The following is a 22,677-nucleotide window of genomic DNA, read 5'->3' on the forward strand; positions in this document are numbered from 1 at the left end:
CAACACTGCGTATATTTGTGAACAGGAGTGAAAGTCCAGGGATCGGTTGCGCACGCTGACGGATGTCACTGATACAATCGGGGGCTCTTGTCCTGGGTAATCCCTTAGACATTGCAAACTCCTTCATTACTTTCTTCTGTGCAGATAATGAAGGATGCGACGATGCACTGACCGAGACTTACCCCCGTATGCCTCGTAGATTTTTTCTTCATCCCGCAACACCTGAGGACATAGTCACAGTCATTTCCAGCCTATAAAATACAGGGCCTGGTCTTGATAACTTGAGGCCATAGCTAATAAAAATAGTAGCATACTCAATATCTGAATTATTCTGTCACACACTGAACCTAATCTTTAAGACAGGAATCTTTCCAAGTTCATAGAAAACGGCCACAATAATCACTATTTTCAAGAAGGGAGATAAGCGTCTAACATCTAGCTATACCGCCGTATAGCTATACTTTCTTTCTTTAGTAAAATTGTCGAAAACCTAATCGTAATACGCTTATCAAGTTATTTATAAAAATTTTGTATCCTATAACAATACCAATTTCGGGTTAGGGAAGGATACTCATATCATTTGGCATTAATACTTCTAACAGACAATATTCGGCAGGCAATTCACACTGGAAATTTTGCTGGCGCATTATTTATTGACCTTTCTAAAGCGTTCGGTTCACTTGTTCATCACATACTTTTTACTGAATTAGACTTTATTGGTATAATTGGCCCGGCACTGCGATTATTACGCAACAATTTGAGAGATAGAGAACATACTGTGTCAATATCTAGCACTTACTCACACCCTAAAACAACTAACATTCGTGTACCACAAGGATCTATATTAGGCCCTTTCTTCTTTTTACTATACCTTAACCACCTCTCACATTGCCTAAAGCCCTCTAATTGTATCCTTTACGCTGATGACACTACCATCTTCTCCTCAGACAAAAGTCGTGATTCATTAATGCGCAAGCTTAACCACGACTCGACTAATATTGTGACCTGGTGCCGACTTAACAGACTACACAGTAATACTGCAAAATCTAACTTCGTCGTTTTCTCAGTGAAACAAAAGCATATCTCAGTGTCTCCATCACTAACCCTTGCTTCCAGCACACTTTATCCTACTGACAGTGTATTGTTTCTTGGGGTCATATTAGATAAGCACCCAAAATTTGAGGAGCATGTTTTATCCTTAAAGAAGGCAGCTTATGAGATTAGAATATTATTTAGAGTTCGTAATTCCTTTAATGTGAAGACACTCGTGTCCTTCTACTACACCTTTATTCACAGACATATTAATTATAGCCCATCACCATGGGGAAACAAGTATGCCACTCATTTATTCCCACGACAGCATACCCAAATTCAAGCAATTCGCATCATTACACGTAGCCGCTACACATCGGAAGCATTTCCATTGCTAAACTCTAACGGTATTTTATCGTTACACAAACTGAATAAATACTCACTTGGAATACTTGTTCATAACTCTGTTAACGGAAAGCTCTCATTTCCTATAATTACTAACAGCTAGTACACACTTCCTAGTCTATCCGTTTCGTTTCTACCAAGAGCTATTTACTACCAAGACCTAGTACTAATTATGGTAAACTTACTACGAATTTGTCAGCCACACTACTTTGGAACTCATTACCGTGTCATATTAAGATACTCTATGATTTTTACTCGTTCCAATTAAACTTTTCTAAATTTTGGCACTCAACATAATAACTTCATCGTTATCATTATATTAAATATTGCTTTGTGTCATTAAACATTTTACAGCGTTAGCTAGTGACAAAGCTAATACGGTGTCTTCTGCGTTTGCATATAGCTACTTTGTATGTACATATCCTACTCATTCGCAATGACCCGCCGTGGTTGCTCAGTGGCTATGGTGTTAGGCTGCTGAGCACTAGGTCGCGGGATCGAATCCTGGCTACGGCGGCCACATTTCGATGGGGGCGAAATGCGAAAACACCCGCGTACTTACATTTAGGTGCACGTTAAAGAACCCCAGGTGGTGAAAATTTCCGGAGTCCCCCACTACGGCGAGCCTCATAATCAGAAAGTGGTTTTGGCACGTAACACCCCATATATTATTATCATTTGCAATGGGAGGTCTCCTGTACACTCTGTTGACTATGGGACCTCTCTGTGTATGTATGTATATTCCCCATTTGCAACCTTACTATTATGCACAATGAAGAACTCTCCAACTCTCGAATGCAGTAGGTAAGACACTAGGCTTCTAAGCGTTGCGGCGTAGATTAAAAACTCACGGCCACCAACGTTTTTCCTTTCATTTTTTTGTTTTTGTACACATTATGTCTTTACAGCGATTATCGAGGCGAAGTTACAAGGCTGGCGAGAGCTTGCGCTGACAAGGAACGTGCGGATAACGCACGCTTTCTAAGAGCGAGGGCGACGTGAATGTTGTGGCGATGCTCTCTCCCCTGATGCAAAACCTGGTGGCAGCCAATGTTCGCTTTCGCCCAATCTGCTTCGTCAAAGCGGTCACGTGACGTAGCGTTGCAGCCAGCGGGAATTTAGGCGCCATTTCGCGTCTACAGACGCTGTCTTTTTCGCTGAATAGGCCATTTGATGCTTTCGTACCAAAAAGTACGCTTGACAGTATTGCAGGCCTATAACCATAATATTTACCTACGTACGCTTTTGCATTGTATTAGTAGTTATGATCTCATATGACCGCACTCATTTATTTATTCGCTTAACCGCAAATGACCACGCAGTTTTACCAAGCCTGTCTTTTTCAGGTGAGCCTAAGAATGCAACAGCTTCGCCCACCTGGCTTCATATCCGTGATAGCAATTGAATGCGCTTATATCGTGAGTATATTCAGGATTAATAGTTGTAGTGCGAAACTATTAAGGCAACTCGAAGCACTCATAGATTACACAATGCGTTTTTACGGTGTCTTGGGAGAAAAAAACATTGCGTAGTTTATACTTAGAGGGAAAGTGGATCATGTTATGAAGAGGTGTGAAGGAAAATTTTGGACTGTTTAGCCTATCTAGCGGAGTAATGAAAATGGCTAAGCACTAGTTTCTGCATTATTCAGAGAGTTTATATGAATTTCTTACGAAGTTTACCCGCTGATTTATGGTAACCAAATGTGGAAGCAATTTTATTTTCGCAGGAAAGGGCGCTATATTATGAGTGACCCGTATCGTAAGTTTAGGGTGCGTAGATGAACTTCTGTTTGCAGAAATTCATCTATAGAATTGTTTCAGAATTTTTCAAGCGAGATTTACGTGCAGGCCAGGTATGTTCGCCAATGTCCTGAATAAGTATGTTTGGCTCTAAGTACTAATTTTAGGAGAGCATAGGAAGATTTATGCGGGATTCATGCGGAAATATTTATTGACCGTTAGTTAATAAAGCCGTTTCTAAACATGCCTTGAGCAAATGCTGGAAAGCGCTATACGGCTGTAATAAGCAATGTATTGCAATGTCCCAACAGCACACTATGTCCCACCAACTCTGCATTTGGTAATAAGTTCGTGCATGACAAGTTCAAAACATTGCAAAGCTTCACCTTTTCAGCCTTAACTTTAATTGTTGAAAACCTTTACTGAACCCTCAATTTCGGCTTTCAGCGAGGCACGTAGTAGGTTTCTTTGTGTGCCCTCAGCGAACTGTGTATCAATCAATCAATCTATCAATATTTATTTATTTATTTATTTTTGATGAAATCAAATACAAGATGGGTATAAGTACACGCTCGGAGGTCCCGAAGTCACAACTGTCGGGGGGACCTCGTAACAAGACATGAAAAGGGGATAGTAGGATCGTGGCAAACAGTGAGTCATGTCATATATTATACAATATCTACATCATCATCGGAAATAAACGGTAAGAGAGAAAAAATCTATTAAAATATCACAAGTATTATCGCACAGGTAAAAAAAAAGAAAATAATTTAAGAAATCTTAAACATAACTTGCAAGAATGCAAACGAGGATAAATGGCACGTAAAGCTAACAACAATAAATATCAATTATAGGCAAAATTCTGTGACTGGGTAGTTGAGCACTACATTGCATATTGGTAAAGCAGAACAAAATCTAATTAATTCAAGGTTCGTTAAATTATACTATGCGTCAGATAAAGTGTTCATGAAATGCTCCTTCATTCTACGCTTGAATGATAATAATGTAGATAACTTCATATCAGATGGTATTGAATTTCAAACAGAAATGCCTGAAAACGCGAGCGTAAGTTTCCCATAATTAGTGCTTGCTTTTGAAAGGAGAAGATTGAGTTGTGCTGAAAATCTTGTGTTGTTATAATTATTGAGGCTAGAGCGAGTAAAACCTGGAATATTAAACTTGGTATTGATAAGACGAAAGAATAGTAGTGTCAGCTTATGAATGATTAATATGCGCAAAGGTAAAACATCTAGGGAAGGGAATATGGGAGTCGAGGGAGATGTATGCGATTGGAATGCAATTAATCGTAATGCCTGCTTTTGCAAAACTTCTAGCTGATGAAGATGTGTGGCACATGTATTACCCTAAGATGACAGGCAGTATAAGAGATGACTGTGTATATACGCGTAAAATAAAGACATGAGAATGGTTTGCTGAAAAAAATAGCGAGTTTTTATTATGATGTGAATACCAAATGAGATTTTTTGAATGAGTGATTGCATATGGCACTGGAACTTTAGGTTTTCATCTAGTACCACACCAAGAAATTTAGTAGACGCGGATCTTCCAAATGCATTATTATTTAAAGATATTATGATAGAGTCAATGTGCAAAGTTCTTTAAGAACGGAATACCATAAATCTCTTGTTTTAGATGGGTTAATGGTTAGCTTGTTTTTTACACACCATGAATGAACATTCGCTAGGTCAGCGTTAAGTTTATTCTTGAATGCGAATAAATTTTTCTCAGATGCGAAAATAAGGGTGTTATCAGCATAAAGAAGGCAGTGCCCATGTGTTACTATTTCGAGCAAGTCATTATTGAATATGAGAAAGAAAAATGGCCCAAGTATTGATCCCTGAGGGACGCCTGTATTAACAGTTTTTGATGAGAAAACACCATTAACTTCGACTATATATTGCCGGTTAATTAGGCAGTTGCTAATTAATTGTAAAGGCGGCCCAGAAATGCCATACGATTCAAGTTTACTTAACAGAATACGATGGTTAATTGTATCAAATGCCTTAGTGAAATCAATAAAGAGAGCACCGACTAGGAAGCCTTGATCGATGGCAAGTTTAACCCTCTCAGTAAAAGTAATGAGCGCTACTTATGTTGAAAAATTGTCACGAAAACCAAATTGACCACGAGTTAAAAGATTAAAGTTGGATAAGCATTTAGTTAAGCGATTATGTATTAGTTTTTCGATCCCCTTACTAAAGAAAGACAAAATGCAGATAGGACGATAATTACTCAGCCACTTATGGTCACCTTTTTTAAATACTGGGATAATTTTACCTGTCTCGAAGCGATTAGGAAAGATGCAAACTATAAATAATTTGTTTGCTGTATGTGCTAACACAGGTGAGATTTCGTTAGACACAAGCTTAATGCTAGGGAGGCGTATCAAGTAGAGTCCTTGACCGGTTGTTTTAAGAGAATTGATAATGTTACATACTTCTAGCGATGTTGTGGGGAACAAGTAAAATGAATGAGAACAGCGCGGAAAACTAAGCAACGTTGAATCAGGCTGGCTACTGTCTGCAATATTAAAATGGCCATTGAAAACATTAGCTATGTCTTGAGGGTCAGTGATATTAGCAGACTCGTGGTTCACACACGATATGTGATTTTTAGATGTAATAATGTTTAAGAATTCTTTAATAACCCGCCAGTTTTGTCTGGTATCACTTCTATTTTTTCTTACTTTATTTTCTCAGTAATTACGCTTGACATTTTCTTAAAGTGGCTGGTAGAACATTTGAATATTTGTGGAAGTGCAATCACAACGCATTATTGAATGGCTGGACTTTAAGTTTCTTACTACACATAGACACATATGGCACATAGTTTGTATATAGGCAAAATTCCAAGTGTGTGAGTTAATTTGAGCCTTTGCAGTGTAATATACATGGCGCCCTAGCTAATTTCAGCCAAATTTTAAGAACATGCGGTGCGCTCTAATACGACGTGACGAAATGCATCTTGCGGGCTATTGTATGGAGTAAGTCCCACTATTTTTTGTATTGTACTTCATTGCATAATTAGTCAAGATTATTTACCAACTTCTGAAGTAATGAAGTTACGCAACAAATTCTAATTAGAAATTTGTAGTATGGTTTGCAAAACACCCGACTGAAAGGTTTCGAACTTTCTAGCTATTCAGTATTAGTTTTGTCCGCTTGCTGCAGATGCCTGCGGAATACTATATATATATATATATATATATATATATATATATATATATATACCACGTGACATGCCCGCTTGTGCACCGTGATTGCAGTCCTCCAAAACATTCCCTATCCAAATGAACACAGAATTTAGCAGGGCATGGCGCAGCTTAAAAGGCGACAGGGCAGCGAGGCAGGCGTTGGCTCTGCATTTAAAGGCGGCAGGGCAACCGTTATCGCATTGCAAGCGATAACGGTTGCTCTGTCGGCTTTTAAGCGGCAGCGCCCCAGGCTAAATGCTATCTATGGTCGGCTGTACGTGGAATGTTTCGGAGCACTAACATCCCAGCACGCAAGCAGGCATGTCACGAAATTATTAGCTGTGATAATTCATTTTTAACCTTAAACGGTACGTATTTGCTTAATGTCCCTCACACCAAGTACTTGGGTGTAGTCTTTGAATCGGACATGTATTGGACGCAACAAATTAAATATGTTTGCTTTGAATTACCTTATGGCTGTCTTAATTTATTAAGGACGAGGGAATGTTTTCGTGCACCAATTTTACGCATATTTTACATCGCGTGCGTCCATAGTCATTTATGTTACTGCCTAGAGAATGAGGCGGTACCTATAAAACGCATTTACACTCAAATTTACGCTTGCAGAAACGTGCTGTTCGGTACGATAACCTTCGCAAGGACAACCGACCCTAGTCTACCACTCTTTCAATAACTGCGAATATTACCGGTATCAGTTGCATACAAACTAAAGATAGCTCTAATAATAAACACAGTAATGAGAACTAATTATCCATTTCCTCTTACACTGTTTAGATCGCCGCTGAGATAAACAAGAGCTGCAATTAATAATAGATTTAACCTACCGCCTTGTCATAACATTGACAGTCAAAGGCTATTAGAATACAATGGTGCTCAGATATGGAATGAGATTCGCGATCACATGAAACTCAAACAGAATTTTTCGGCCTTATTGAAAAACGTTTTTGTTGTCTGTCCAGAACTCCAGGCCTGAATACCTTTGTGTTTGGTTTTGTATATACATAAACTTATTTTTTTGTTTTTCAGAATATTTATGCGCTATACATATTTGCAATACCGCTATTGTAGTATCTCACATTTTTTTGTACACATAGTTTGAATGCCTGCATATTTTTAGTGAATATCTTGTATATGGACTTTTCACTAGCCGAGCTGGCTATGGGTCCAGTCATGTTTTGTTGTATTGGTTTCGTAAAATAATATGATGTTGATGATGATGAAAAAAAGTATTTTTTTTTTATTTATCTGCCAGCTGCAGTAAGTGGAAAGAACTAATACTTAATAGCTAGGAAGTTCGAAACTGCTTAATCAAACGCTTCGCCAATGGCTCTACAACTTTCTAATTGGAATTTTGCCGAAATTTCATTGCTTCAGAATTTGGTTAATCAATGTCGAGTAATTGTGCAATTAAGGAGAATACAAAAGATAGCATGACTTCATTCATAAAATAGTAAGCATCATGCATTAGTTCACGTCCTGTTAGAGTGCAAAGGCATATTTTTGAACTCGGGATAAAGTTAACTGGGATATTCCGACTAGTGGGGTCGTTGTAAGCGTGTTTACGAGCCATGCAGAACTTAACCTACCGCCGAGGCAAAACTATATTAGAGGAAATGTGCGGAGTATCGGTGAACATTATACTCATTGCACATGCGAACTTACATGACAGCAGTACATGTGAAGCTTAAAGTGCGTGGTTGAACTACTACATCGGCTTAGAATTCCTTAAATACAAGAAATATCATAAGAAGCCAACAAACAAAGACACCAAGGATAACATAGGAGAAAGTACTTGTACTTACTAATTGAAATAAAGAAATTATAAATTAATGAAATTGAAAGTGGTTGAAAAACAACTTGCCGCAGGTGGCGAACAATCTCACGTCTTCGCACTACGCGTGCGATGCTCTAACCAATTGAGCCACCGTGGCGCCCTTTTTCCTTTCACTTTCTGGCGTATTTATGTGTTACTACAAGAACTAACCCTGGGAGGGCTAGCCAGCGCTACCACTCACAAACCTTGGCGGCGGTTAGAGCATCGCACGCGTAATGCGAAGAAGTGGGACCATTCCACACCTCTGGCAAGTTTTTTTGACCACTTTGAATTCCATTAATTTGTTTCCTTTATTACAATTAGTAAGTACAAGTACGCTTTCCTGTGTTGTCCTTGGTGTCTTTGTTTGTTGGCTTCTTATGATATGAATAATAAAACCGGGCCCCTCGGTTAACCTCCTTTCTTCTCCTTAAAATCAAGAAAGTGTTATATGTGGGCAATGTTGCAAACGGTTATCGTATGAGAGCAATGTTAAAAAGTGCGTGGTTTAATCGCAGCCGTTTGACATTCCTAATGCAACTCGCTGAAAGAAAAAATCCTCGCTCTAAAGCAGACTGATTCTTAAAATCTCCGAAATCTGTTGTCTTTCTCCTTTCTTTCTGGCGCTCACAATGTGCTTCTAGGCAAACGAACCCTATGTGAGCCTCTTCAATTCTGACAAGCTTATTGGCAATCAGACACTACTGCGGCTATCTGATCATTTGTGGAACGACATATCAATGCTTTTTGCAGACCTTGTTTACCTATTCACGGGGTAAGTGAGGAATTCTGAAGTACCGTACTCGAATATTTACGAAACATAAATCAAAACTTTATGAGCTTTAGAATGCTGTCTGCTTTGTTATGTTGCAAATACAGGAGCTTTTCTAGTGCAATTTATTCTATTATCGTCCCGTAGAGCATAGATCACAATACGAAGTCTTCTCTCAGAAGACTTCCGCTAACTTGTGCCTAGCTAAAATATTTGTATTCTCGCTGAAGCATTGAGCATGCTTGAATGAGCATGAACGCTGTTTCAGACACTGTGCTGACCACGTGCAGTACAACAAGATGCAACTGTAATGTACGAACGACAGCGTTCTTTCTCTATATGCATACTATCATATTCGCAGTCTTTGTGCAGACCACCACTGACACGTCATCTATAATGAACTGGTGACACTTCATCCAAATACAGCTTGTGAAAAATTTTGCTGGATTCCAACGTTCAAAGTATCTCATTACATGCTAATTTGAAAGGCCTCGTTGACTTTGCCGCGGTTCCACTATTTCGCTTCAATTTCCTGGGTGTAGCATGGCCTGGCGCTTTTCCTACAGTAAGCCTCTGTTCCACCAGTGAAATCACATTTAGATATGTTCAATTGCTTCCGTTTATGGTCGCTTGAGACAAAACCACCAAAAATTAGGCTTGAACCCTCCAATACATTGGATTTCACTGTTTCTACTCACCCAGAATTCATATGTCCTATAACTTGCCACTCCTGATGAGTGATTATTTGCTAGTATACTATAGCACCAACGTATCTTCTCATCGTGTTTAGTGCTAACGTATAACAATTCGTGAGTATAAAAGAGCTAATTACGACCCTATCAATGAAAAACCGAGTGAAATATTAGACGCTCCTCTTCAGAACTTTGACGTTCGAGAAGTGCCAGAAAAATGGAAAATTTCAACTGAGAAAGTGAACCGTCATATACAAGTATGTGCCTGACAGGCGAGCAGAGTGGTACAGTAATGCACCATGCTTTACTCATACACCTGAACATATCTCTAGAAAAAACAACGGCTGCTTCGTATGGCGAAGCTCCTGAACACAGGTGATCGTTGGGAGGTGTACTTTAATGTCAAGTAAGAATACCTAAATTCTGTTCGCGCAGGAGACATTTTTCTATGACTCTACTTATCTTACTGTGCAATAACCCCAATAAATTCTGGAATATTCTAAAAGGCAATGAAAGCCACGTCATATCTCTGAATGCTCATTCAGTTGTAAAATTGTGGAGCTTATACTGTATTGTAACGTTTTCAACTTCTTAGAGTCCTTTATGGATGCTCAACAAGGTTTCGTCGATCCCACTGACGTGACAAACAAGTACAACTTTTCACACATCGCTTGCATGCCGTACTGGATTGAAATTCCAAGACTGTACATACTTAGACTTCGCCAGGGCAATCAATAAAGTATACCACGCACTCATTATGGTGAAACTTCCAGCACTCAACCTAGATCCTACTGCCAGCATGGCTAGAATATGTTCTTACCAAGCGCCGTCAGTATATCGCGCTTAACAACCACGATTTTTCAGCAGCATGTGTTCCATCTGGCGTGCCTCAAGGCTCAATTTATAGACCCAGCGGTTTTTTAAGCTACAATAATGATTTAACGAACTGTGTTTCTTGTATTATTAACATTTACAATTATTGTTATATACAGAGAAATTTGTAGTGACCACGACGAACATATCTTACATTCAGGCTTAGATCCTATATTGCATTGGTGAGACAAGTGCCTTCTGGAGTTCATCATCAGCCTGGCCACACCCACTACAGGGCAAAGGCCTCTCCCATACTTCTCCAACAACCCCGGTCATGTACTAATTGTGGTGATGTCGTCCCTGCAAACTTCTTAATCTCATCCGCCCACCTAACTTTCTGCCGCACCCAGCTGCGCTTCCCTTCTCTCGGAATCCAGTCCGCAACCTTTAATGACCATCGGTTATCTTCCCTCCTCATTACATGTCCTGCCCATGCCCATTTCTTTTTCTTGATTTCAACTAAGATGTCATTAACTCGCGTTTGTTCCCTCACCCAATCTGCTCTTTCCTTATCCCTTAACACTACAACCCATCATTCTTCTTTCCATAGCTCATTGCGTCACCCTCAATTTAAGCAGAACCCTTTTCGTAAGCTTCCAGATTTCTGCCCCGTACATGAGTACTGGTAAGACACAGCTGTTATATAATTTTCTCTTGAGGGATAATGGCAATCTGCTGTTCATGATCTGACAATGCCTGCCAAGCGCCCCCCACCCCATTCTTATTCTTCTGATTATTTCAATCTCATGATCCGGATCCGCGGTCACTACCTGCCCTAAGTAGACGCATTTCCTTACAACTTCCAGTGCCTCGCTACCTATCATAAACTACTGTTCTCTTCCGAGGCTGTTAAACATTACTTTAGTTTCCTGCAGAATAATTTTTAGACCCACCCATCTGATTTGCCTGTCCAGGTCAGTGAGCACGAATTGCAATTGGTCTTCTGAGTTACTAAGAAAGGCAATATCATCAGCGAATCACAAGTTAAACATTATAAGTGCAAATAAGGCATGTTTCTCGCACAAACTAACACCACCAAGCTTGCAAACTTCAAAGTACTACGCTTCAACAAGTTTCATGCTCACGATATCTCGGAATCAATATAGCGTCTGATCTAAGATGAAAAACTCACGTTATCGAAATAAATAATAACGCAAATGGAACATTCGCATACTTACGTCAAAATTTCACTGTCTCCCATAGAACTAAAATTCCTTCTTGATGAAGCCTTTGTGCACCCCAAATTAATATATGCTGCTGTTGTTTAAGATCCTGACCGTGCTAACGTTATTATTGTTTGATAGAACATAGTTATGACAGGGAGGACTTCAACTGTTGCACTTTGACTGATTCAGAACAACTCCTCCATACTAGCCAATTAGTTGCGTATGTCATGCTTGCAGGTTTGTGCCTCAACAGCAAAGGAAAGAGACAACTGACCTAAATCGACGGCAGAGTAGAACTACGAGCCGTGGCTTAACGTGCCACGGCCAGGCACCCGCTTTATTTCCTTCTTATGCGGGCGCAGGCTATCCGTGATCTAGGCCCATTTTCTCTAGCTCTCATTTCAGCGCCTCATTTAATACAGATAAAAACACTATCAGAACTGACACTGTCCAGTCTTCCACACAGTTCCCATTCTTTATTTCTGTACCCTTACAGTACAAGAGCAAGTTAGGAAAACTATCTCAACCCTACAGACAACGAACCCAGAGCTTGATAAAATTTCCCCTCCAAAATTAAACTTCTATCGAAACAACCCTCAGCAATCTTGGCCCATTTAGTCCACAAGCTTTCTTCCACTGTTGCGTTTCCACAAAGCCTCAAAGAAGCAAAAATAATGGCCATCTTTAAGAAATGTGGCCGCTAATAGAATACAATTGATCGCCCACTTTGCATCTTATTATTCCTTAACAAAGTAATTGAATAACTAATCTACAATCGTCTAACGAAATATTTATCTAACCTTAACTTTATATCTGATCATCGATTTGGTATCCGACAAAGCCTCTCTACTGAAATCGCACTAATCACTTTCACTGAAAGCGCTAAACTAGCAATTCATAAGGGCCTACTCTTTGGAGCTATGTTGGTTGATTTCACTAAAACATTTGATACAATTAATTTCCATATCCTCTTTCATAAACTTGATTGTTACGACATATCTGGACCACCTTTACAGCTTATTCGAAGTTATCCTATTAAATGGATGCAGGTTTTTCAGATAAATTAGTCTCTCAACACCAAACATCACTGACATAGGCACTCCCCAAGCATCAATCTTCGGGCCCCTTTGTTCTTGCTATTAATTTTAATGATTTACGGCTTAGAGTGAAACATGATACCCCACTTTTCACCACACATAAGAATGCAGCTACGCGACGACATGTACTAAATGAATATTCAAACAATGTTATCTCATGGTGCGTAACGGAAGCATTACGTATCAATCCGTCTAAGACAAAATTCATAGTCTTTTATTCCCCTCAGTTATCGCCAAACATTTCCTCCTTAGCGATGACGATTAATGGACACTTCGTTCATACATCTGAGTGTACAAAATTTTTTAGAGTAATCTTGGATCGACCATTAAAAGTCCGTGATCGTGCTCACTCCCTGATTGAAAAATTCGCAGTTCCGCCCGAAAGGCAAAGCACCGAGCTGTACGAAACAAGGATAGTAGCTTTATCGGCCGTATAAACTGGTAAACATTCGCTTACGAACTAAATTAACTATGATAGAATGTGTAAGCGGGGCTCAATGAGGACGTAGAAATAAACAGACACATAGAGACAGCGTTGCCATTGCGTGTCTGCTTCTTTCTACGTTTTTGTTCAGTCACGCTTACTCATTCTATCATGGAATAAAACCAACAGCCCGTCAATGTGTTCAACTATATTAACCAACACAGTGTGGGGAGCCCCTGTGAACACGGGCGCTATAACGTAAAACTATTCCAAACTTTTCTATTCCACATCTGTAATCAGCCCTCCGCGATTGGTCAACAGCTTTTTTGGGCCAACCCTCCTTCACCTGTCTATCACGTGAAGTCACGAAAACTGTTATAGCTCCCCGGCTCGTATCACGTGTGCACACTGATTATGCATGATTTGACGGAAAAAATAAAAATAGTTATTTCTGATTAGACGCCTTTTCGCCATTAGCCCCCGGTTATTGGTCAAAAGTTTCGGGTTGCACCACTTCACCTGCCTGTCCCGCGACGTCACAAAACAGCAAGAACTCACGGCCTCAAAGTGATGTGTACGCATTAACGATGCATATATAAGCCGAAAAAAGCTGAATTTTCTCCTGAATAGCCGCACGCTTGAAAAAGACTTGAAAAATTATAGACCGATCAGCTTACTGTCCGTTGCCTACAAACTATTTACTAAGGTAATCGCAAATAGAATCAGGAACACCTTAGACTTCTGTCAAGCAAAGGACTAGGCAGGATTCCGTAAAGGCTACTCAACAACAGATCATATTCACACTATCAATCAGGTGATAGAGAAATGTGCGGAATGTAACGAACCCTTATAAATAGCTTTCATTGATTACGAGAAAGCGTTTGATTCTGTCGAAACCTCAGCAGTCATGGAGGCATTACGAAATCAGGGTGTAGACGAGCCGTATGTAAAAATACTGAAAGATATCTATAGCGGCTCCACAGCCACCGTTGTCGTCCATAAAGCAAGCAACAAAATCCCAATAAAGAAAGGCGTCAGGCAGGGAGATACGATATCTCCAATGCTATTCACAGCGTGTTTACAGGAGGTATTCAGAGACCTGGATTGGGAAGAATTGGGGATAAAAGTTAATGGAGAATACCTTAGTAACTTGCGATTCGCTAATGATATTGCCTTGCTTATTAACTAAGGGGACCAATTGCAATGCATGCTCACTGACCTGTAGAGGCAAAGCAGAAGAGTGGGTCTAAACATTATTCCGCAGAAAACTAAAGTAATGCTTAACAGTCTTGGAAGAGAACAGCAATTTACAATAGGCAGCGAGGCACTGGAAGTCGTAAGGAAATACATCTACTTAGGGCAGGTAGTGACGGCGGATCCGGATCATGAGACGGAAATAATCAGAAGAATAAGAATGGGCTGGGGTGCGTTTGGCAGGCATTCTCAGATCATGAACAGCAGGTTGCCATTATGCCTCAAGAGAAAAGTATATAATAGCTGTGTCTTACCAGTACTCACCTACGGGGCAGAAACCTGGAGGCTTACGAAAAGGGTTCTACTCAAATTGAGGACGACGCAACGAGCTATGGAAAGAAGAATGATAGGTGTAACTTTAGGGATAGGAAAAGAGCAGATTGGGTGAGGGAACAAATGCGAGTTAATGACATCTTATTTGAAATCAAGAAAAAGAAATGGGCATGGGCAGGACATGTAATGAGGAGGGAAGATAACCGATGGTCATTAAGGGTTACGGACTGGATCCCAAGGGAAGGGAAGCGTAGCAGGGGGCGGCAGAAAGTTAGGTGGGCGGATGAGATTAAGAAGTTTGGAGGCACGGCATGGCCACAATTAGTACATGACCGGGGTTGTTGGAGAAGTATGGGAAAGGCCTTTGCCCGGCAGTGGGCGTAACCAGGCTGATGCTGATGATGATGATGATGATGAGCCGCAGGCTGCCGGGGTATTCTGTAAGGGTCCTCCTAGTGGACTGCCCATTTCGGCCGCTCCTGATTGGATGCAGCTGTACGAGAGAGGAGGACGCGAGCATCCCTAGCCAATCAGCAGTGGCCGAAATGGACAGTCCACTAGGTGGACTCTTATAGAATACCCACCCTGCCCCGTCCCGAAAGGAATGAAAGATCGCTGCCGCCGATCGCTCAGGCGCTGGCTGCTCGCAGTTGCCGGAGAGCACGGGTTTATTTGTGTATAAAACTTTTTGCGTAGCCGTGTAACGTTTTCGAGCATTTTGGGCACGTTTACGACCTTATTCTGCCAACTCCTCTTTGCTGAGGATCCGTTTTAGCACCATTCCTATACCTCCGTTGCCTGCCGCCGCGATTTTCGACCAGCCCCTGCAAGCTAAGGAAAAGCGGACTAATCGCAGACGCCGGCACCACCCTCTTCATTCTGCTATAGACCTTCAGTGCAGTGGCTCGGCCATATCGAATCCCTCTCCACTTGAGCCTGCTCCTCGCCTCTTGTCGGCCAATTAAATAATACAAGCCTTTCAGTGTAGGCAATGTTATTCGCTTTTCAAGCAAACAAAACTGACCTCCTATGAACGAAGACAGCGTTTGATTGGTCTGTTCAGACAACCCTGCGGGTGACCGCCCCGTGCTTGCGTTGGCGGTTACGCAAATTTTACGTCTGGAGATTGGAATAAAAACATATTGGAATAGTTTTACGCTATAGGGCCCCACATCTCGCTCAATGACAGCGGAAACTGTCTGTGAAAAGGGTGGACTTAGGAATTGCGGCCGCAGCCGCGAGCCAATTGATATCCGTGCATCTGTCCCTTCAACGCGAACGAAACCTCTAAAGCACAGCGCATGCGAAACTACCGACAGTACACGCACTCTGCAAACATTGCAGATCGTTGTGAAGATGAGGCCCGCGCGGGCACACACTTTCTCCACGTCGCAGATTGTTTTCAAGGCACACGAGCGCTGGCAACGCGTCCCCGCGGCATCCACCATAGGCGTCTACTACGGCGTCCACGGTTCTCGTGGCCAACGCCATAGTAGACGCCGCTATGTCTCCGCTCTGTATGAAGCGCCAGGCGAGGAGGACATCGAGACGCCCTGGCCACCGCCGGAGAAAAACGCCCCTCCTGCCTCGCCTGACCCCCGGGGCCTTGTGCACCACAGGAGAGGGCACGCATCCGGGCAGCGTTCGGTTGTGCTCCCATATGGGCTGCAGAACTGAGCGTATTTTCCCTCTCCCAAATTACGAAATCACGAAGAAGCGTTCCTCGCTCGCGCACGTGAGGTTGAACCGCGTTCCCCGGCTGATCCTCACACGTTTTGATGGATACAGAGCCTCACGGCGACAGCGACGGCAGAAACGCAGCTGGAGGGTCCATATCATTGCTATCGCAATGAAAGTTTCTTTCGGCATTCATGTTATTAAAGCGAAAGCTTTACTCGCCGCGAACTTGCGATGTCGCCGTGGCGGTGCTCCGAAGAGGCCCATGACTTCACAACGCGTGCCTCGCCTCGGATCATAAAGCCAAAGCTTTATTCGCCACGAACTTGCGATGTCGCCGCGGTGGTGCTCCGAGGAAGCCCATGACTTCACAACGCGTGCCTCGCCGCGGATATTAAAGCGAAAGCTTTATTCACCGCGAACTTGCGATGTCGCCGTGGCGGTGTTCCGAGGAAGCCCATGAAGTCACAACGCGTGCATCGTCACGGATATTAAAACGAAGGCTTTATTCGCCACGAACTTGCGATGTCACCGTGGTGGTGCTCCGAGGAGGCCCATGACTTCACAATGCCTGCCTCGCATGGATAATAAAGCGAAAGCTTTACTCGCCACGAACTTGCGATGTCGCCGTGGTGGTACTCCGAGGAGGCCCATGAATACACAACGCGTGCCTCGCCACGGATATTAAAGCGAAAGCTTTATTCACCGCGAACTTGCGATGTCGCCGTGGCGGTGTTCCGAGGAGGCCCATGACTTCACAACGCGTGCCTCGCCGCGGATATTAAAGCGGAAGCTTTATTCGCCACGAACTTGCGATGTCGCCGCGGTGGTGCTCCGAGGAAGCCCATGACTTCACAACGCGTGCCTCGCCGCGGATATTAAAGCGAAAGCTTTATTCACCGCGAACTTGCGATGTCGCCGTGGCGGTGTTCCGAGGAAGCCCATGAAGTCACAACGCGTGCATCGTCACGGATATTAAAGCGAAGGCTTTATTCGCCACGAACTTGCGATGTCACCGTGGTGGTGCTCCGAGGAGGCCCATGACTTCACAATGCCTGCCTCGCATGGATATTAAAGCGAAAGCTTTACTCGCCACGAACTTGCGATGTCGCCGTGGTGGTGCTCCGAGGAGGCCCATGGCTTCACAATGCGTGCCTCGCATGGATATTAAAGCGAAAGCTTTATTCACCGCGAACTTGCGATGTCGCCGTGGCGGTGTTCCGAGGAGGCCCATGAAGTCACAACGCGTGCATCGTCACGGATATTAAAACGAAGGCTTTATTCGCCACGAACTTGCGATGTCACCGTGGTGGTGCTCCGAGGAGGCCCATGACTTCACAATGCCTGCCTCGCATGGATAATAAAGCGAAAGCTTTACTCGCCACGAACTTGCGATGTCGCCGTGGTGGTACTCCGAGGAGGCCCATGAATACACAACGCGTGCCTCGCCACGGATATTAAAGCGAAAGCTTTATTCACCGCGAACTTGCGATGTCGCCGTGGCGGTGTTCCGAGGAGGCCCATGACTTCACAACGCGTGCCTCGCCGCGGATATTAAAGCGGAAGCTTTATTCGCCACGAACTTGCGATGTAACCGTGGTGGTGCTCCGAGGAGGCCCATGACTTCACAATGCGTGCCTCGCATGGATATTAAAGCGAAAGCTTTACTCGCCGCGAACTTGCGATGTCGCCGTGGCGGTGTTCCGAGGAGGCCCATGAAGTCAAAACGCGTGCATCGTCACGGATATTAAAGCGAAAGTTTTATTCACCGCGAACTTGCGATGTCGCCGTGGCGTTGTTCCGAGGAGGCCCATGACTTCACAATGCGTGCCTCGCCACGGATATTAAAGCGAAAGCTTTATTCACCGCGAACTTGCGATGTCGCCGTGGCGGTGTTCCGAGGAGGCCCATGAAGTCAAAACGCGTGCATCGTCACGGATATTAAAGCGAAAGCTTTATTCACCGCGAACATGCGATGTCACCGTGGTGGTGCTCCGAGGAGGCCCATGACTTCACAATGCGTGCCTCGCATGGATATTAAAGCGAAAGCTTTACTCGCCGCGAACTTGCGATGTCGCCGTGGCGGTGTTCCGAGGAGGCCCATGAAGTCAAAACGCGTGCATCGTCACGGATATTAAAGCGAAAGCTTTATTCACCGCGAACTTGCGATGTCGCCGTGGCGGTGTTCCGAGGAGGCCCATGAAGTCACAACGCGTGCATCGTGACCGATATTAAAGCGAAAGCTTTATTCACCGCGAACTTGCGATGTCGCCGTGGCGGTGTTCCGAGGAGGCCCATGAATACACAACGCGTGCCTCGCCACGGATTTTAAAGCGAAAGCTTTATTCACCGCGAACTTGCGATGTCGCCGTGGCGGTGTTCCGAGGAGGCCCATGAAGTCAAAACGCGTGCATCGTCACGGATATTAAAGCGAAAGCTTTATTCACCGCGAACTTGCGATGTCGCCGTGGCGGTGTTCCGAGGAGGCCCATGAAGTCACAACGCGTGCATCGTGACGGATATTAAAGCGAAAGCTTTATTCACCGCGAACTTGCGATGTCGCCGTGGCGGTGTTCCGAGGCGGCCCATGAATACACAACGCGTGCCTCGCCACGGATTTTAAAGCGAAAGCTTTATTCACCGCGAACTTGCGATGTCGCCGTGGCGGTGTTCCGAGGAGGCCCATGAAGTCACAACGCGTGCATCGTCACGGATATTACAGCGAAGGCTTTATTCGCCACGAACTTGCGATGTCGCCGTGGTGGTACTCCGAGGAAGCCCATGACTTCACAATGCGTGCCTCGCATGGATATTAAAGCGAAAGCTTTATTCGCCACGAACTTGCGATGTCGCCGTGGTGGTACTTTGAGGAAGCCCATGACTTCACAATGCGTGCCTCGCATGGATATTAAAGCGAAAGCTTCATTCACCGCGAACTTGCGATGTCGCCGTGGCGGTGTTCCGAGGAGGCCCATGAATACACAACGCGTGCCTCGCCACGGATTTTAAAGCGAAAGCTTTATTCACCGCGAACTTGCGATGTCGCCGTGGCGGTGTTCCGAGGAGGCCCATGAAGTCAAAACACGTGCATCGTCACGGATATTAAAGCGAAAGCTTTATTCACCGCGAACTTGCGATGTCGCCGTGGCGGTGTTCCGAGGAGGCCCATGAAGTCACAACGCGTGCATCGTGACGGATATTAAAGCGAAAGCTTTATTCACCGCGAACTTGCGATGTCGCCGTGGCGGTGTTCCGAGGAGGCCCATGAATACACAACGCGTGCCTCGCCACGGATTTTAAAGCGAAAGCTTTATTCACCGCGAACTTGCGATGTCGCCGTGGCGGTGTTCCGAGGAGGCCCATGAAGTCACAACGCGTGCATCGTCACGGATATTAAAGCGAAAGCTTTACTCGCCGCGAACTTGCGATGTCGCTGTGGTGGTACTCCGAGGAAGCCCATGACTTCACAATGCGTGCCTCGCATGGATATTAAAGCGAAAGCTTTATTCGCCACGAACTTGCGATGTCGCCGTGGTGGTACTTTGAGGAAGCCCATGACTTCACAATGCGTGCCTCGCATGGATATTAAAGCGAAAGCTTTACTCGCCGCGAACTTGCGATGTCGCCGTGGTGGTACTCCGAGGAGGCCCATGAAGTCACAACGCGTGCATCGTGACGGATATTAAAGCGAAGGCTTTATTCGCCACGAACTTGCGATGTCACCGTGGTGGTGCTCCGAGGAGGCCCATGACTTCACAATGCGTGCCTCGCATGGATATTAAAGCGAAAGCTTTATTCACCGCGAACTTGCGATGTCGCCGTGGCGGTGTTCCGAGGAGGCCCATGAATACACAACGCGTTCCTCGCCACGGATTTTAAAGCGAAAGCTTTATTCACCGCGAACTTGCGATGTCGCCGTGGCGGTGTTCCGAGGAGGCCCATGAAGTCACAACGCGTGCATCGTGACGGATATTAAAGCGAAAGCTTTATTCACCGCGAACTTGCGATGTCGCCGTGGCGGTGTTCCGAGGAGGCCCATGAATACACAACGCGTGCCTCGCCACGGATTTTAAAGCGAAAGCTTTATTCACCGCGAACTTGCGATGTCGCCGTGGCGGTGTTCCGAGGAGGCCCATGAAGTCACAACGCGTGCATCGTGACGGATATTAAAGCGAAAGCTTTACTCGCCGCGAACTTGCGATGTCGCCGTGGTGGTACTCCGAGGAAGCCCATGACTTCACAATGCGTGCCTCGCATGGATAATAAAGCGAAAGCTTTATTCACCGCGAACTTGCGATGTCGCCGTGGCGGTGTTCCGAGGAGGCCCATGAAGTCACAACGCGTGCATCGTCACGGATATTAAAGCGAAAGCTTTATTCGCCACGAACTTGCGATGTCGCCGTGGCGGTGTTCCGAGGAGGCCCATGAAGTCACAACGCGTGCATCGTCACGGATATTAAAGCGAAAGCTTTACTCGCCGCGAACTTGCGATGTCGCTGTGGTGGTACTCCGAGGAAGCCCATGACTTCACAATGCGTGCCTCGCATGGATATTAAAGCGAAAGCTTTATTCACCGCGAACTTGCGATGTCGCCGTGGCGGTGTTCCGAGGAGGCCCATGAAGTCACAACGCGTGCATCGTCACGGATATTAAAGCGAAAGCTTTATTCGCCACGAACTTGCGATGTCGCCGTGGCGGTGTTCCGAGGAGGCCCATGAATACACAACGCGTGCATCGTCACGGATATTAAAGCGAAAGCTTTACTCGCCGCGAACTTGCGATGTCGCCGTGGTGGTGCTCCGAGGAGGCCCATGAATACACAACGCGTGCATCGTCACGGATATTAAAGCGAAAGCTTTACTCGCCGCGAACTTGCGATGTCGCTGTGGTGGTACTCCGAGGAAGCCCATGACTTCACAATGCGTGCCTCGCATGGATATTAAAGCGAAAGCTTTATTCACCGCGAACTTGCGATGTCGCCGTGGCGGTGTTCCCAGGAGGCCATGAAGTCACAACGCGTGCCTCGCATGGATATTAAAGCGAAAGCTTTATTCACCGCGAACTTGCGATGTCGCCGTGGCGGTGTTCCGAGGAGGCCCATGAAGTCACAACGCGTGCATCGTCACGGATATTAAAGCGAAAGCTTTATTCGCCACGAACTTGCGATGTCGCCGTGGTGGTGCTCCGAGGAGGCCCATGACTTCACAACGCGTGCCTCGCATGGATATTAAAGCGAAAGCTTTATTCACCGCGAACTTGCGATGTCGCCGTGGCGGTGTTCCGAGGAGGCCCATGAAGTCACAACGCGTGCATCGTCACGGATATTAAAGCGAAGGCTTTATTCGCCACGAACTTGCGATGTCGCCGTGGTGGTACTCCGAGGAGGCCCATGAATACACAACGCGTGCCTCGCCACGGATATTAAAGCGAAAGCTTTATTCACCGCGAACTTGCGATGTCGCCGTGGCGGTGTTCCGAGGAGGCCCATGAAGTCACAACGCGTGCATCGTCACGGATATTAAAGCGAAGGCTTTATTCGCCACGAACTTGCGATGTCGCCGTGGCGGTACTCCGAGGAGGCCCATGAATACACAACGCGTGCCTCGCCACGGATATTAAAGCGAAAGCTTTATTCACCGCGAACTTGCGATGTTGCCGTGGCGGTGTTCCGAGGAGGCCCATGAAGTCACAACGCGTGCATCGTCACGGATATTAAAGCGAAGGCTTTATTCGCCACGAACTTGCGATGTCGCCGTGGCGGTACTCCGAGGAGGCCCATGAATACACAACGCGTGCCTCGCCACGGATATTAAAGCGTAAGCTTTATTCACCGCGAACTTGCGATGTTGCCGTGGCGGTGTTCCGAGGAGGCCCATGAAGTCACAACGCGTGCATCGTCACGGATATTAAAGCGAAGGCTTTATTCGCCACGAACTTGCGATGTCGCCGTGGCGGTACTCCGAGGAGGCCCATGAATACACAACGCGTGCCTCGCCACGGATATTAAAGCGAAAGCTTTATTCACCGCGAACTTGCGATGTCGCCGTGGCGGTGTTCCGAGGAGGCCCATGAAGTCACAACGCGTGCATCGTCACGGATATTAAAGCGAAGGCTTTATTCGCCACGAACTTGCGATGTCGCCGTGGCGGTACTCCGAGGAGGCCCATGAATACACAACGCGTGCCTCGCCACGGATATTAAAGCGAAAGCTTTATTCACCGC

General features: G+C 44.9%; 1 protein-coding gene across 1 annotated transcript in view; it reads left to right on the plus strand.

The window, feature by feature from the left end:
• The window catches only part of LOC135897904 (venom metalloproteinase antarease-like TtrivMP_A), a 248,462-nt gene that overhangs the window by 123,022 nt on the left and 102,763 nt on the right, over window positions 1-22,677 (plus strand). The window contains exons 9-10 of the mRNA XM_070533531.1: window positions 2,784-2,855; window positions 8,872-9,002. Of these exons, the coding sequence (XP_070389632.1) occupies window positions 2,784-2,855; window positions 8,872-9,002 (203 nt within the window). The remainder of the gene's footprint in view (window positions 1-2,783; window positions 2,856-8,871; window positions 9,003-22,677) is intronic.

Source organism: Dermacentor albipictus, chromosome 2 (assembly GCF_038994185.2).
Source record: "Dermacentor albipictus isolate Rhodes 1998 colony chromosome 2, USDA_Dalb.pri_finalv2, whole genome shotgun sequence".
Classification (NCBI taxonomy): domain Eukaryota; kingdom Metazoa; phylum Arthropoda; class Arachnida; order Ixodida; family Ixodidae; genus Dermacentor; species Dermacentor albipictus.